The 17,655-nt window shown below is 40.2% G+C and overlaps 1 protein-coding gene across 1 annotated transcript; it reads right to left on the reverse strand.

Moving 5' to 3' along the window:
* Nucleotides 1-1,325: 1,325 nt before the first annotated feature.
* Nucleotides 1,326-17,364, reverse strand: LOC114057521 (cytochrome b5). The gene is given in 6 exon segments (XM_027883888.1): nucleotides 1,326-2,440; nucleotides 3,368-3,402; nucleotides 5,516-5,545; nucleotides 7,248-7,376; nucleotides 17,021-17,314; nucleotides 17,317-17,364. Coding segments are annotated over 6 exon segments (600 nt in total). The 5' UTR covers nucleotides 17,350-17,364; the 3' UTR covers nucleotides 1,326-2,361.
* Between the last annotated feature and the right edge of the window lie 291 nt (nucleotides 17,365-17,655).

Consider the following 17,655-nt stretch of genomic DNA (forward strand, 5'->3'; position numbering starts at 1 on the left):
GACCCCCACCTGGCTACAACCTCCTTTCAGGTAATCGTAGAGAGTGATGAGGCCACCCCTGAGCTTCCTCTTCTCCAAACAACCCCAGTTCCCTCAGCCTCTCCTCATAGGACTTGTGCTCAAGTCCCTTCACCAGCCTGGCTGCTCTTCTCTGGACCTGCTCCAGCACCTCAATATCCTTCCTGAACAACGAGTATGTGGGACCTAAACAGAGCTATATCATATTATAACTCCAAAAACATACACAGCATGGAAAAAAAGGCCTTTCACAGCAAGTGTTTTGCCTTATGGATCCACTTTGATTGCACTACCCTGTCTGCTGATGCAGACATACTTATTCCCAGCCTGAAATTCTTGGCAGAGTGAAACTAAGCTTTCTAAAGTTTCCTTTTTTTGCCTCACCTAGAAACATGGACTTGAATGATGTTTTAAAAACACAGAGAATTCAATACTTGAAACTTGATTTGTGATTCTATATACCACCTGTGAGTTACTATATCCTTTTAAAAAGTTATCTATAAAAACATCAATAAAGCCTGAATTTTTAAACTCTTTTCCGCTACATTCAGAAGAAAACAAGGGCAAAACCAGGACAAAATAAGTTAACGCTAGACACAAAGCCAAACACTGCCATTTATACTGCAGGTTAAAATTAGCAAAATAAAGAAGTTGATGGGATCTACTGTAAGTGCATATCTGTAACTGTAAACTAAATCTGACATGTGCACATGAATATCGATGAAAGAGATACTTAAAGTTTTCATAGCTGAATGTATTTAATAACCCTTTTTGCTATAACAGTAAAGGAGTTCCCCCAAAAGGAAACCCACAGTACGAAATTCTTGACGGATTCCTCTATTGACATATTCCTACACAGGCAAAAGACAATCTCCTGAAGTCATAGCATTTTTCCTCCCCCAGTTATTTATTTATCTGTTTTTTAAAGCTCATGTTTAGAGTGTACTATCTTCCAATTTGGTTTGGCTTGACAGCGGCCCTAAACTGCACATATGTTTGCTGGTGCTGCAAGTGGCAGCCCTTGGAATAGTGTTTCAAGTCCTGATGAATATCAGGGAGGCTGAGCTTGCAAGGCTAAACCACTGCTAAGTCACTAGCTGGTGTTGAGGTCATGCTGATGAAAATGCCTATCTATGCCACTGCTCCATGATACACTTTTTCACTTCTTACACATCACTTCCCTGAATTAGGAACTTATCTTGACTTTGAGGATGCACCATTAAACAAGTACTTCTGAAAAGTGCCCATTATGACATCCCTTTCAATGCCTTCAAAAAGTTTGAAATGAACATATTTGAGCTAGCAGGTGTAAGTAATTAAACTTTTATTCATGATCATTTACACATGACTAAAAATGTTCACCACAAAATGCAAACTTTCAGTTATCTTATATATTTAGCGGTGAAAATAGTCGTCTCTTAGTAGTAAAACACCAAGGAGCACATCACAGAAGAGTAAGAAATAGATTTCATTTATCATTTTCCCCCCCTCACAATGTCCATGACAAAGTTATAGATTTTACCAAAGCCTAAAAGTCCCAGAACACATTTTACAGTCACCTGAGTGTTTGGCAGGAATAGTACTATTTAGTAGCAGTTACTTTTTTCTGCCTTTTTTGAAAAAAATATGTATTTTTCACATAAGTGAGACAGACATAATTGGGGCAAACATTGAATTTCATATTTCACCTGAATTTTTCAACAGGATACAAACAGAACAGTTTGCTAGTAGGAGTATCAACAACAACTATAAGAGCAGATGCCAGAACAAATGGAAAAAAAAATCAGCTCATTATAGCCTGACTGGTAGGGCCCAACTGCTTACAGGCACCTATAACCACTACTCCACTCAGTTTTATTAATTACATTTAATTTGCATTCCATTCAAACATATTCAGTTTAAGAAGGCCAGATGATTTTTTTAAGTTCAATTGTGTACATAGACAAATACACATACACAGTTTTGGTAGTCATTTAAAGCTGTAAAATGTATACGTAAAGAGGGCCCTATGGACCCCATACAGATCAAAGAGAAATAACCAGAATCAGTGTTACATACAAAACAATATTCTAACAAAGAAACCAATACAGTTATCAAATAATTCATTAGAGAATAAAATTGTTTTATAAAAAGAGAAATGCTGCCTTTTTATCACTTCAGAGCAGCACATAAGAAGGCAACATTAAGAAAAGTGCACAGCAGAAAAGAATTTTTCAGTTTTCTGAAAAAGTTGAATTTTTCTTCAGACATGAGGCTTTTGGCCAGAAACATATTGGGTTAGGATTGCTTATACTCTCTCCCAGAGAATGTGTTCTCTTCTTTCATTAGTTCTCCGTAAGGCGCTTACTCTGACATGTAGGAACGGTACATCAGGGCCACGATAATTGCTGCTATTGCCGGGATCACCCAGTTGGACCATGAACTAGAAGGAAGTTTTTGAAACATCAGTTTAGGAAGTGACAACCAGCGAGTTTAAAAAAACAAACAAACAAACAAAAAAACTAAACAACCCACAAAACAAAACAAAAAAACCCCAACCAAACGAAAAAAAAGTAATTGCTTAAAGAAGTCCTTCCTTCCAACTCCGACAAATACTTAAAATTCAGGGCAACAGAACACCCGGGCTTGCCAATAATACTCTAGACAAGTAAAAAAGTTGGTACTGTTAAAGCTTTGTACTAAAGCTTACAAGAAGTTTGCTTACTAGGGAAGAGTAAAACCCTAGACATGTTTGAAGTCATGGCCTGCTGCCCAGAATATCATTCATTTAAAAATGATTTAAGTAGCAGCAGCACATGACACTTATAAAGCACCCAAGCTCCTCACCCAGAGGGGAATGGAACAGTCCTCTGAGGTTTCAGCAGTAGGCAATTGTCAGCAGGATATAATTTTACAAAGTTTGATTCAGTGGTGTTCCAAAGTGTTTTTCAACCCCCTCTCAGTTCTGACGCATTCTTCTTAATACACAGAATCCTCTTATTTCCCACAGACACAACAGCAGTAGCAAATTTTAAAAGTGAGACATTCATGTCAGTAAAACAGTTGGCAATGGCACTAAGTGTCTTCCATTCACATGGCAGAGACTCCAGAAATAAAGGCCTGTGTAAAACCAACCATTTGGTAGATACTGACACATGTCAATAATGAGAAAAATATCTACCTAGTAAGCTGACATACTTGTAAAGTGGTACGTAGATGCCAGCTTGGGCTCTACACAGAACATAAATTTTCATGCACCATCCTCTGACATTTAAGCTTCCAGCAGTTTAAAAGCTATTCTAAAGCTTTCTAAGCTTTAGAAACACAGTCACGGGAAACTTCAAGATTGACATAAGGTGTCATACTGTACCTGGAAGTAGACTGAACAGTGGTAATAAGAGTTTCCTGGAAAGCAAAGCATAAAAAGATATTTATATCAGGCAGACACTCCTCTCCATCTTAACTAGTCCCTCAATTTCTCAAAACTCTTCAGGTGGGACTGCTTTAGAAACAACTCAGTTCATGCATTTGGAAAGCATCTTCTCATAATTCATGTAACAGTTCTGTTGTATTAGAGGCCAGCTAGCAGCGGTTTCTATAGCCAACATTGCATCAAGTTCCTAAACCAATATCATCATGAAAAATTTTGCTGCAAATTTTCCATGAAGCTAACTTCAACCTCAGCTTACATTTGAAAAGTTTTAGTCACCAAAAAGACAGAAATCCATTACTTGACTAAAATCTAACGGAAAAGACTCTGAATTAATTCACAAATATTTTTTATATTGAAACTACATGAAGAAAACCACTAATTTACATCTAAAGGCTTATTAAACTCAGGTTGTTTAGTGTGATGTTTCAGATTGTGCAAGAATCAGTCAAATTGATATAGCTGTTTCAGATATTGACTTGAACTTCTTGTTCAGTTTCCACAGGGAAAGCAGCACTACAAGATCAAATCCCCCATGGGTATGTGTGCACAGTTTATATGAAGACTTATTAATTTGAATAATTCTAATTGAACACAACCCTGAGTGCATTTTAAAAATCTAAGCATTAAAACTCTACTTAAATTTGGTGGTACAAGATTCATCATTGAAAAATTAACTACTTCAATATAAGAACATTTGAATTGATTTAAAGAAAGACTCTCAACATGCTCTCAAAGGTCCAAGCACACTACTTCTGCCAGCCCCCAAATCTTCCTAGGTTTATATGTGACAAATACCATGTTTAAAAGAATATGACTCAGTAATTACATCTATGTTGCTTTTGCAAACATCTCAGTGAAAAACTAATCCCAAAGCCAAACAGCACGGAAGAGCTTGTGCCCACACTGTCAAGGCTAACACCTTCTACATGAGACTTGGCATATCCGGGGCTAGGGGTTGGCTTCTCCCACACCAAGACAGTAAGAAAAATAGGGCCCAGCTCATAAAAAACTCTTTTTTTTACTCTATGACACTGGACACAAACACTGAGGGTTACTTTAAATACAGTGCAAGGGCAAGCAGGACATCTGAAAGCCCAAGGCCTTCTGACAGTTCCTAGAGAGCCAGGGCACAGAACCCACCTAACCTGTCACATTGCCCACTCAGAGTACAATGCAAAATGAAACTTTCTGCGGCCACACATGCTGGAGAAAAGCACCCCAAATTCCTTCTGAAATGATGGAACACAAGTCTAGTGTAGCTATTTGGATACATCTTAACTGCCAACTGACTATACATTGGCCAAATTAATATTCTAAGTACTTGTTCGGTGAGCTTACTCAAAGGATTATCTACAACTTGCACTGGGTAGTCTGCTTCTCATTTATCATTTCTCCTCTTACAGCTTAAGTGAAACTGCCCTGAAGTTCAAAAGAAATCTGAATAACAGATGTTATTCTTGATGGGAAGAAGCTCAGAATTCCAGCAGCTACTCCATTTCTTATTTTTATTGGCGTACTAGTTCCAGTCCTAAATTAATAATAAAGTTAATAACTAATACAGTGAACAGTTCAGAGAGTGTATACATATACATATTTATATATACATAAAATGTACTTTCTTTAACTGATTTATGTAATTGGTAGATATTACAAAAGTGATTACTTCTAATACTTTTAAACAATCTCTCAAGTAGTAAGAGCAAGATCCTATTCTTACTAAGCTTCATTTAAAAATAATCTTTAATTATTTCCTAAGCATATTGCCATACTGGTAAGCCAGCCCTGAGCAAACATCCTCTGTAGACACAGCAGCAGCAATTCTAGAGTCACCTTTTTGCTATAGTATATCATCACATTTAGTAACCCCCTGGTTTGAAGCCACACAAATTAAAGAAAATAACATTTAAGAGGAAGAATAATTTGAAGCCGTAACAACAGGTTGAAGAGATTTATAAGCTGAACCACCACACTTAAATCAAGCTGAATTATTTTTATTTCTGGGGGTATACCATTTATACACAGACACACCGACACTGTCCCTAATGCCTAAATGAAACAATGTGGCATTTCAAGAAACACACTTACTGTTGGTTTCTGAAGCTTTGGTCTATCATCCTGTGGGGAAAACAAGCAAGAAACATTTAGACAAAATCCAAAAGCATTAAAAACAAACCAAACCCGCACCACTTATCACTAAATTCTGTCTGCAATTTATTCTGTTAACATGTAAGTTAACAGAATTTTTCCCTAGATAAAAGCATACTTGCAAAAGGGCAGATGTCAGTGTGTGATTTTGAGCTACCATAGACAAGATCACTTCCTTAAACAATACTTCCCAGTATGCAAGAAAGAAGTGAAACCTGAGCCTCCAACAAATGTCATTATTCTTTGTGCACGTGTTTTTGCCTTTCCTTTGTCTCTAGAGAGTACACATAACCTTAGCTTATACATTGATTGCAATCATGTTAGTTTACTTCTACTTAGTCTACTGGTATCATGGGGCAAAGTCAGCTAAACAGCTTTGGTCCAACGTCCACTGGACCGAAGGTTCCCGAATTCTATGGATCTTTCATAAGCTCATGAAGTTTTACTTGGCATAGTCACATGCATTATATAAAAGCCCAACAGTATATAATCTTTTCAGTGCTGCATTTGTACATTAAACTACCAAGCTGTTTGTTTCATATCAAATGAAAACAGGCACTTGCGAAACAAAGAAGGATTGGACTGATAGCCAGGTTAAGAACAACGCTACTGGCATCGACTGCCATCTGAAATACATGGCAAGTCTGCAAGGACACAAAAGTGCATCAGAGTTGAGTTATTTCTTATTAAGAGAAGCTACACTACTAACATTTATCAAGAGAGAACATGAGACGGAAACAAGATCAAGAATCTTACTGTGAAATAGGTTACTCAAGACAGTGATATTTCCCCAGAATGCAAGACAAAACACATAAAAAACTGAAGAGAGAAAGAGAAGAGCCAGAAATGGGCAGTAAAGTAGAGCAGATGGGCACACTGGCAGCCTAAACCTCTAGCCAGCAGTTTTCAACAATTAAGTTACAGGAGAGTTGAACTATGGCCTAGCTGAAGGAAGCCAAAGCAGCAGCTCTGTAGATAGGAAAAAATCCTTCAAAACTTGAGACAGCAGAAAGGTGCTCATTAAAAGTACAGGAAATGGTATGGACAGTATAGAAAAGAGGAAGTGACAGATAATCCGGTGGGAACTGCTCATAAACAACCCTGACAACCACAAGTAGGGAACGCTGATACAGCTTAAAACGGGGCAGGGGAGCCAGAGAGAGGGAAGACAGAGCCTCAAACTAGAAGTACAATGCTTATAAATAGCCATTTTCTAAACATACATACGAAAAGCCAGGGTTCTACTTTTAGATCCAGATGAAAGCCTGGCAGATATATATTTACAACGATGAAAATGTGAAAGCTGCTGTTAAGTAGTCACTCTGCATACTGACATATCACCTTTAAGGGTTACAGAGTTTCATTATAAAACTGACAGGATATACCAGAGATGGCATGATTCCATATTCATGGAATACGGCACAATTCAGTTTATTCAAGAACTAGGTCTTAAGACAATGTGAAAAATGTGACCATCCTTACACTACATTAATCAAATGCCTTCACACTGGGGGAACTTGTCTCCAGCCCAGGTCCCTCCACAAACAGCTACAGGCCTGGAATCCAACCAAACTAGCAGTTCTTCCTGATTTTGAAGTAAATTACCAGATAAATAACCAGATGGAAAAACATTACAGTAAAAAAAAAAGTAATGACACTCTCACACACTCACCGGATGAAGTTCCCCAATAATAAAGGACTCTGACAAAGTCCTTGCATCTGTGGAATGGCCAACATCTTCAAAGTTCTCAGTAGCATCTCCTCCAGCTTGCTCCCTGAGGACCTCTTCACCTCCTGGGTGCTGCAATTTTTAATGAGTTTGAATTTGTTACTGAAATTTTCATTCTAGAAATGGAAATTCTTCATTTTTACATTTATAAAATTGAAAAAAAAAAAAACAAAAAAAAAACCACAAAATCAACTGCTAGACCTTCTAGAGCAAACAAATATTTCTAAACAACTCAAGAGTTTTATGTACTCTCTGAAGCCAAAATCTAAGAAGTTAAGTCTCTATTTCATGGCAACAAAGTAGAAAGAGGCATTACCCCTTGCAAATAAAGCATTTAGACTGTCGTGTGGGGATCAGTTTGTATTTTAATAGCCCAACCATTATCTGAAGTTATATTCTGTGTTCTGACTTCTGCAAAAAATGGGTATTTTTATCCAAGCAATGCTTTATACAGGAAAAAGGATAAAAGCCAAAAGGTATAAGCTGCAGCAAGAACATCCCAGGAAGACATAACAAAAAAAAAAAAAACCTGTTCACAGGAAGCACAACCAAGCATTGGCACAGAGCAAGGCAGCACACAGAATCTCCATCCTTTGAGGCTTTCTACACAAGGTGCTAAGGAACCTGGCCTTCAGCTTATTCCTAGTTTGTGCTGAGGGTTGGGGTCAGATTACTTTCAAGGGTCCTTTCTAAAAGAAATTAATGTACAATTATCGAGTAAGCCAGCTACTTTGGACCTGTTTAAGCACAAGTAAAAGTCGTTATGAGACACTAGAATAGCAATTTGGTTTTCATAGGCTATGGAATCCCAAATCCACGATGCTGATAAAACCTTGAGACATAGAGAAGTCATCTCCCAGTATCTTCTAATGCCTCACCCCATCACCATTCCCTTAACCTAAATTCCTGTTCTCCATTAACTGCTATTCTGCCTCAGGATGCGCTTTGGGGATTTTATGAAGTTCCACATTTCCATCCATTAAATAAATCTGCCTGTATATACTGCAAGGTATATCACATGCTCTCAGTGAATTTCCTCAGCTTCAAGTTATTCATATAACAGATAAGTAACATGCCTAAAATTCAACACTCAACTTTCACGTAAAAAACTACTACATAAACATAGGGAATGATTAGGTCAGCAACTCAAAAACGCTTACTAGTACTGCCTTGGGTTAAGGCAACCATGGAATAGATATTAGCACTTTACCAGTAGCAGAGTAAATAAAAGGCTTTGGAGCCTCAATTCAGTTTTTAATACTTCTGACTACAGGATCTAAAATTTCTGCTACTTAGGGCCATCTAGCCTGGAGCATAGCTGACCAGAAAGGCTATGCCTAGCCATTAGATTAAAATAAATGGCATAAACATTCCTGTTAGTCTAGCAATTCAGGTTAGCATTTACTTCAAATCTCATATCAAACCTTCTCTTTCAATAAATATAATATTTGTTTATACAGATGAAGAAAACACTACTATAACCAGTTTTCAGGAGTACCAGAACTCCAAAACTTGAATCTCTGCAGTAAAAGCAGATGTTTATTTTACTAGATAAGGAAAGCTGAGGAGAAAAAAAAAATCCCCCAAAAACCCACCAAAACCCCAACTCAACACTTTTTAAAGAGCCAAGATACCACAGCTATTAAGGTAAGGGATTCCTACCATGACTAAGCAAAAGCAAGGTTAAGCAATTGATAGAGAGATTAGACACAGGAACTGAGCCAAAAAAGGTTAAAGGAGTGCATGCAGAGTAAAGATTATGCAAGTAGATGTGCAAATATGGCAGGTTCACCAAAATCCTGCCCTTAAATCCATTCTGATAAGTATTCAGGAAAAGGACTGGAGTAAAGTTTAGGGATCACTCAAGTTCAGTGCCTTGAAAGGGTACTTAAGAACTTGGGTCTAATAGGCTCTCGCAGGTATTGACACAACAAAGTCTTCAAAGAATTCCTTCAGCAACATGGGTTTGGAGGGTTTGTTTAGTTTAGGTTTTTTAATACCATTCTAAAGAATTGTGCTCCCCAAAATAGAAAAATATATGTAGCAACTTCAGCACAAAAGGTGGCACAACTCCTTGGAAAACATGCTTCGCAAACAAGGTATCAACTAGCAGCAAAAGGCACCAAAGTTAAACACCTCATAAAGCACCAGTAGCATGTAAACTCATACTCATGTACTGCAATGAAACCAATTCCTATTCACACAAGCACCTAAAATACTACTTACCCCAGCAAGTCATCGAGATCACATGGTTTATACCAGTTCCCCCAAAAAAATTCACCAGCCAACCAAACAAGCAGATACCCACCAATATAAGTGCATCTAAAATTACTCCACAGAGCACTTTAACAAACTACTCACAGGTTGGTTGCCAGCTACAGAACAATCATGTACTAACTTGTGTTCCCAAATCCCTCCCTTGTGCCACTACAAAGAAATCACGTAGCTTTGGGCAGCATCACTGAGGCACTCCAGCTCTTCTCTGTAGAACTAGTTTTTGGTCTAACCAGTAACTGATCCCTCTGTCTACAAAACCACAATATTAGTGTCACCACAGTGACTGCAACCAACCCTCTCTACAAGCTCTCTGAGTGTCTATCACTTATCAGCTGAAGGGAACAACTTCACCCTGGTCTCTGCCATCACAGCTGGAAAACTGGCATAATTTTTTTTCTGACATAAGCAAGGTTAAGTACAGAGAATCACACACAGAATTCCAAACTTTAGGAGCCAACTACCAGATGATGCTACTAGTAACCTACTAGACATGGATAAAAGTACTTTGAAACTAAACACTTTGCTTTTAGAGGGTACCTCTGTATAACGATACAAACTTACAAACCCTGCGCAAACAACTAGCACCCAGTGCAACCAATTAATGAAAATATTTCACCTCCCCTACTGAAAGAGAGCAACTGTAATGTCTCACACAAAGGGCAGGAACTGACTTTTCTATCAAAAGCTGAGCATTTTCCATGGTTGGATGAGTTTCCCAAAGTTTGTTTATACAAGGCCTTTGTTCGTGCTTCTGCCTGGTAAACAAAGCTTGCTACCAGAACTGCTACTTTAATGAAGATCCTCTGGACAGATTCTGGAATGGGAAAGCCCACAAGACTACACAGATAGTGACTCCTAAACCAAAATCCTGGTTATAAAAATAATTGAAGAGTTCTTGTAGGTAAAACTGGGGTTCAAGGGAAATGAAAAAGCTTTTGATGATAAATTAAGATAGCCTAACATATTCCTAGGACATTCCCAAAATATTGACATAGATAAGTTACATGTGTAACAGATGTCTGTACAAACCCAGCACTAGTACGTAGCATAAACTAATCCCTAATAGCAGTACAATAGAAAGTTTCAGATAAAGCAAGTAAGCAGTTAATCTTGCTGCTCTCATTTGGGTCAAAAGTCTGAGTTACTTCATCATGAGCTCCATCTTTTCTCCCCCTTGCTACAGTCATGCAGATTTCTCAGAGTCGTAGTTCAAGACTATTAAAGCATAACTACCTTAATTTGCAGTCCTGCCCACCTCCCTTCTCATACTGGGGGAATAAAATCTAGGGTCCAATTTAAATTATAGGGAGGTTAGCAAAAGTCTCCATCAGTGGTAGTCACAAATTCACGTTTTACTTTCTGCACTACAGGGATGAGAAGCAGAAAGGGGGCAGGGACAGAGGCAGAAACACCCTGAGAACATCAGCTTTATTATGCAAGACAGACAGACAAATGCTCGTTTGTTTCAAGGGCACTTTCGTGTAGTCTGAAAAGAGTCCTCCAAATTATTTCCATCACCTATTTAGGTTAAAAGACAGAAATTGTCTGCTCATGTAAAATGTTAGGAGCCTAGGCAAGAAGATCTCTCTCTGAGTGTATTTTTGAAAACCATCATTGGGGTTTTAGATGAAGCGCAAAAGAAATACCCAGTAGCTGGGTCCCTGTCCCGGTTCCATCTGATAGAGTTCCATTTTCTTTTTAGAGGCTGGTGCAGTGCTGTGCTTTGGATTCAGTGCAAGAATAACGCTGATAGCACACTGATGGTGTAGTTGCTGCTAAGCGGTGCTTACTCCAAGTCAAGGACTTTTCAGTGTCCCATGCTCTGCCAGCAAGCAGATGCACAAGAAGCTGTGAAGGAGCACAGCCAGGACAGCTGATCCAAATGGCCAAAGGGGTATTCCATGCCATAGAACATCACACCCAGTATATAAACTGGGGGGAGCTGGCTGAGAGCTTGAGAGCTGCAGATTGCTGCTTGGAAACAGGCCGAGCCTGGGTCAGCATCAGTGTTTTTGTCCCCCTTTTTATTACAACAATTATATTTTATTTCAGTTATTAAACTGTTCCTTTTTTCCCCTGATTCCCTTCCTCATCCCACTGGGATGGAGGGGAAGAACAGTGAGCAAGGGGCTGCAGAGTACTGGGGCTAAACCACAAAAACGCCCATTTCCAGTTACACCCTGCTGCATTTTGAAAAAAAAAAAAAAAAAAAAAAAAAAAAAAAAAAAAAAAAAAAAAAAAAAAAAAAAAAAAAAAAAAAAAAAAAAAAAAAAAAAAAAAAAAAAAAAGAGTGCTAAGAAGTGCAGTTTCTCAAAGCATTTTCAAATCCTCCTAGCAATTCATATGGTACACTGGCAAACTTTGAATGTGCTGATACTGGCACCTTTCATTGTAAGCTGCTCACTATTTTACACATGGAAGGCATTATGCTACTCCTCCACAATACTGTCATACTGAATGAACGTAACTTATTGCCACACAGGGGAGAGAACATTTTTCATCCTGACACAGTAAAACAATATTTGCTTTTTGCACTTTATTTGATCAGCATTACAAAACACATTTAGTGAGAGCTGTCCATTCTGTTTAGAAAAAGTGCCGTGAAATCACAAGTTCATACCTTACGGAAAAAAAGTAAATGTTTTGAGCAATAATGTTTTTTGTTGAATTCCAAGACCCCCAACAACTGAAGTAACCTAAACAAAGTCTGTATTAGATTAATATTAAATGCATATCACAGTTGGTTTCCAGAACAAAAAACTCCTTTCTGGTAGAGACATTCCTATACACATCAGCTTTTTTACCTAGCTTAAGGAATCCAATCAATTTCCCACAAAAGCCTCACCACCATCAGCAAGCAGATCAAGACACTGACCATTCATTCTTATAGGCCCAGTTACTCTTGTTTAGCTCATTAGATTGATGTTTAGCTGATTAGATTAGATAGACTAGAGGGATTACTTTATTAAAATTATGGGGAAATACTATAGGGCATTGCCATCATACTTAGTCCATTAATTGATATTTAATGTTATTCAGATATGTAATTACCTGCAATACAGATATAGCCATGAGCTCCTGCTGTGATTACACATGCATTTCTAAGAGACATAGGACCTTATCCTGGTTTCAGCTGATACATAGTTCATTTTCTCCTTAGTAGCTGGTACAATGCAGTGCTTTGGATTTAGCATGAAAATAACATTGATAACACACTGATGTTTTAGTTGTGGCCAAGCAGTGCTTAGCCAAGTCACGGACTTCTCAGAATCCCATGCTCTGCCAGTAAGCAGATGCACAAGAAGCTGGGAGGGAGCATGGCCAGGACAGCTGATCCGAACTGGCCAAAGGGATATTCCACACCACAGAACATCATGCTCCATCCATAAACTGGGGGGAGTTGGCAGCGAGCCACCAATCACTGCTCAGGAATATGTTGGGCATCAGTCAGTGGGTGGTGAACAGCTGTGTTGTGCATCATTTGTTTCTCTTGAGTTTTATTCCCGTCTCTCTCCTTCTCACTACAATTATTGTTATTATATTTTATCCTGTTTCAATTATTAAATTGTTCTTATATCGACCCACAAGTTTCACCTTTTTCTGATTCTCCACCTCATTCACAGGGTGGGAGGGGAAGTGAGCCGCTGTGTGGTACTCAGGTCTCTCTGGGGTTAAACCGCAAGACCTGAAACTATGAAAAGGCTTCCCAAATTTTTTGTAATACAGGCCTGACAGCCTTTGAATGACAGAGATAACATACAAGTTTCTGTTTTCAAGCATAGCCTTTCCTGTCAAAGAAATTAAACCTTTTAAATACTGCACTCCAAAGGCTGAGGTCTCTTGACCTTCTCTCCTACACTTTGATAATCAAACAAAATTAAGAGATGAATATTCAAGTTACTAAGTTTCCCCCGTATCTGCCATTAAAAAAAAAAAAAAACAAACATGATAAAAGAGCAATTGCTGGGATCTTTACCTTCAGTAACTCCAAGGATAAGGTGTCAAAGTACACAATTGTTTCCCAATCCTTCAAAACTTTATATTTCTAGTGATCTTTTTTAAGCCTTGCCAAGCTAATATGGGTCACACCATGTGATGCCTCTGTTCCTACTCAGTCTCACCACTCCTAACACATACACATCACCATCCCCAGTCTATTTACTATCTAACTTCAATCAAGTGATCAAAGAGACTGATAGTTCCCAAAAACCAAACAGGTTTCACGACATATCTACAAGCTCTGTGAAGACACCAGCTCGAGAGATGAAATACGCCCTTTAAGTACTGTAATGGAGCAAAAAGCAGGATGGAAGCACAGCAAAGTTTTCAACTTCATTGTTAATAGGAAAATATTTCCATAAGTTAATGCAGTAGCTGAAAAGATTGTTCAGTGATTTAAGAAGTGGGACTGCTGAGTTCAGATTCCGTTCCCATGTCTTCACTCCCTTGTAAACTAATACATTTAGTTATTTACTACTTGCAAAGAGCACGAGTGAGGGGATGCTTTGGCAGTGCATCCTTTTTAGTGCTACTAGACTTGAATTTTAGTGGTCTACATTTAATTCTTAAAATATATTAAGCTTTCCTACTCCTTCAAGGAGCTGCAAAAAATAAATAAACCTGAGTTTAACCAATAACGCTACTGAAACAGCTCACATAATCCCCACTTGGAGAAGAGTTTACTGTACTCTGGAATGAACTAGTAAGAGGCTAGCTCCAATTTCTCCTCAGCTGTCACATGTAAATGCCTCAGGGTGTCTGACAGTGTCAAAAGAATTAGCATAACACTTAATAAGTTAAAGTATCAAAAGCATCCAGGAAAGGTTTTTAAAAAAGTGCCCTATGCAATATCTTAATCTAAGGGTTCCATATTACAAAAATCACCAACACAATGAACATTAAAATATCCAAGAGCTTTCCCTAGGAGTGTAGCTTCACTTAAATACTTCAGGTAACTATTTTCAACAATCTCATTGATTTATTATTTCAGAATGACTCCAAAATTTCAGATCCAAAACCAGCCATTCTATTGCAAGGTGTTTAATGTAAGGTTAAAGTCTGACCCTTGTCTACCAGAGTGTCTTAAGACATCCCCCAGTTGTCCAAAAAAACCCAACTCTTTAAATGCTTATAAACTGAATTCTTTTGATATGCTGCTGAATTATGAATGTTATCCTGAAGGCTGAAATTAAAATTTTCTTGAAAAATTTACACAAAGTAGTGCCTCTTAATATTGCCCAGTTTCACCACATGTACTGAAGGAAGAGGTTTGCAACTACTTTAACTAAAAAGCTCATTAGATCCTGGATATTTTTTTTTGTGAAGTTTTTTTTTCTTGTGTTGTGTTAGGTTTGGGGTTTTTCTAAGGTGTGGGTTTTTCTGTTTCCCCCTGCCAAATATGGACATTATACAATACGATTATGTATCAATCAGAACTAATCAAGTTTCCAAGAACAGCTACTTCAGTTTCACAAACTACATGAAATGCTTCATTCCCCTTCAGGGCTTCTGTAATTAAATTGATCCTTCCTGCATAAGCAGAGATTTCCATAACAAAAGGATAAAGAAGACCAGGGCAGAGCTAGATGAAAAATAATCAAATTAGAGTCAGTAGATCACTTTCACAATCCACCTTGCTGAAAAGCCGAACAATTTGCACTGACACACAACTTAAGAATGAGATACTACCTGTGTCAACACTGCCTTTGAAAAATTGCTTGTCAACTCTTTCTCTGCAAAATGCTCAGTTTCTACTTTGAATTGCAAGTGTTTACAAGTGCAAAAATAAAGACAGGGCTATGGAACTACTGAGGCTTGAAATCTGTCAAATCTCCCTCTACCCGTCTGAACTGAATTTTCAAGGAAATTAATGTAAGTCTACCATACACTTTTTAATTGGATGCTAGGTCTTCTTTAGGAAGAATTTCTTCACAGAATGGGTGCTTACACACTGGAATGGGCTGCCCAGGGAGATGGCAAAGTCATCATCCCTGGAGGTATTTAAGGAAAAGACTGGATGTGACACTTAGTGCCATGGTGGTGTTGGGTCATAGGTTGGACTCAATAACCTCAGAGGCCTTTTCCAACCTAATTGATTCTGCAATTCTGTCTTTGCAAATAGGGAATAATGAAAGCAAGGGAGAAAACTCAAAGTATCTAAATCCTGGTTCCATTTAATATGGAAAAAAAATTCTCAGTGGTTATATTTGTCCATCTCCACAGAAGAATGTTTTAGTCCAATAACTAAAATACTCTTTATTAACCATGACTATCAATGATTAAACCAACTGCTCACTGTCTGTAAGAGATCAAAAACATCAGCTACTAACAGGGGAAGAAAAAACCCAGCAAAACACAACCAAAGGAATTCAACATGACTCTAGTCCTCCACACCAGAGTCTTGTGGAACTTGTGCAGCTCCACAGCACCCCTCTGCCTGCTGGCGCTGAACAGATTAGGGTGGCAGTGAGATCACAGACCCTGGAGCAACGCTTGTGTTAATTTTCTGAACCTGGTCTACCATGTCCTGCCAAAAACACAGGACTAAGGTCACCCATGATATATTCACTTGGCAGGTACATACAGAAGCCCCTGTGACCAAGTGCCTTTACCAAGGACTGGATATATGGAAGAATTTTTTACCACTACAGTAGTGAGGTATTGGCATAGGCTACCCAGAGAAGTTGTGGATGCCCCATCCCTGGAGATATTCAAGGCCAGGTTAGATGGGGCTAGGAGCAACCTCGTCTAGTGGAAGGTGTCCCTGCTCATGGCAGGTGGGTTGGAATGTGATGAGCTTTAAAGTCCCTTTCAATCCAAACCACTTTGTGATTCTGTAACTACCAGAGTAACTCCAAAAACCTGCGACATTCTCGATGTTGTGATACTTTCCTTCCACTTTGTCAAGTTTCCCTCCTGTTCCGTAATACAGCACACACTGTAACAGTGTGAAGAGAGGAGCTGCTGATCTTTTCGCTCACGAAATAATATGGCTCGGGGTCCCAGCTGAGTCTTCACTTTAAATCTCGCACTCAGTCGGCACACCAGAGCAAGAGGCAGACGGATACCGCCCCACTCTTGGCCACCCAGCCTTCACAGAGACAGCCTGTTTGTCCGAGCCCTTAAAACTGACTCCAGTGTTTTTTTCTCCTTGTCCTCATTTCCCGCAAATTCACCTCGCAATTCGGAGGCCGAAGGTTTAAGGCAGAGAGCGGGCCACACGGGAGCGGGGCCGGCGCGCTCGGGTTTGCGCCGTCCGAGAGGCTCCCGGAGCGCGGGGCCGCTTCCCGAGGGCGCTATCGCGGCTCCTGAGGGCGGCTCCCGCCGTGCCGCACCCGCCGGCCGGGGCAGGCGGACGGGAGCCCGTCCGGGGGCAGCCCCGGCCCCGCCCGGGGCACGGCGCGGGCTCCGGCTGCACCCTGGGCAGCGCGGGCACCCACCTCGTCCAGGAACTTGGTGACATCGTAGATGCGGTGGTGCAGGATGATCCAGGTGCTCTGGCTGTTGTTGTGCTTCTGCACCTCCTCCAGGCGGTAGTAGCGGCCCCGCCACGACTCGTTGCCGGTTTCGCTGGAGCCCACCATGTCCTGTCCTGTCCTGTCCTGCCTTGCACCGTCCCGTCCCGTCCCGTCCCGCACCCGCAGTGCCCGCGGCTCCGCAACAGCGACTCGCCGGAACCCCGCACGCACCAGCCGAGCCCGCACGGCAGGCCTATCACCGCTCGTCGCCACCGCCCCGCCCCGCCCCTCCCTCCGCGCCGGCTTCTCATTGGCGGAGCGAGATGCCACTCAAGAAAGGCGCTCGGCACGGCAGCCGCCGTGGGGGGGCGGGACTTGCCTTCGTGCCCCGCCCCCTCCCCCACGTGACCGTCTCCCGTGTCTCTGCCCGTGCGCGGCTTGGTGCGGGGAGCGGTGCCGGGATAGTCACCCGCTGGACGCAAACTAAGATATCTGATGTTTAACCTCAGCGTGAGGAGGAGCTTCTTTACGCTGAGGGTGGCAGGGCACTGAAACAGGCAGCCTAAAGAAGGTTGTGGAGTCTCTCTGGGGACGTTCCAAACCCTCCTGGACACGTC

Source organism: Empidonax traillii, unplaced genomic scaffold (assembly GCF_003031625.1).
Source record: "Empidonax traillii isolate 1590-97213 ecotype Southwest subspecies unplaced genomic scaffold, ASM303162v1 scaffold136:size1122602, whole genome shotgun sequence".
NCBI classification, from domain to species: domain Eukaryota; kingdom Metazoa; phylum Chordata; class Aves; order Passeriformes; family Tyrannidae; genus Empidonax; species Empidonax traillii.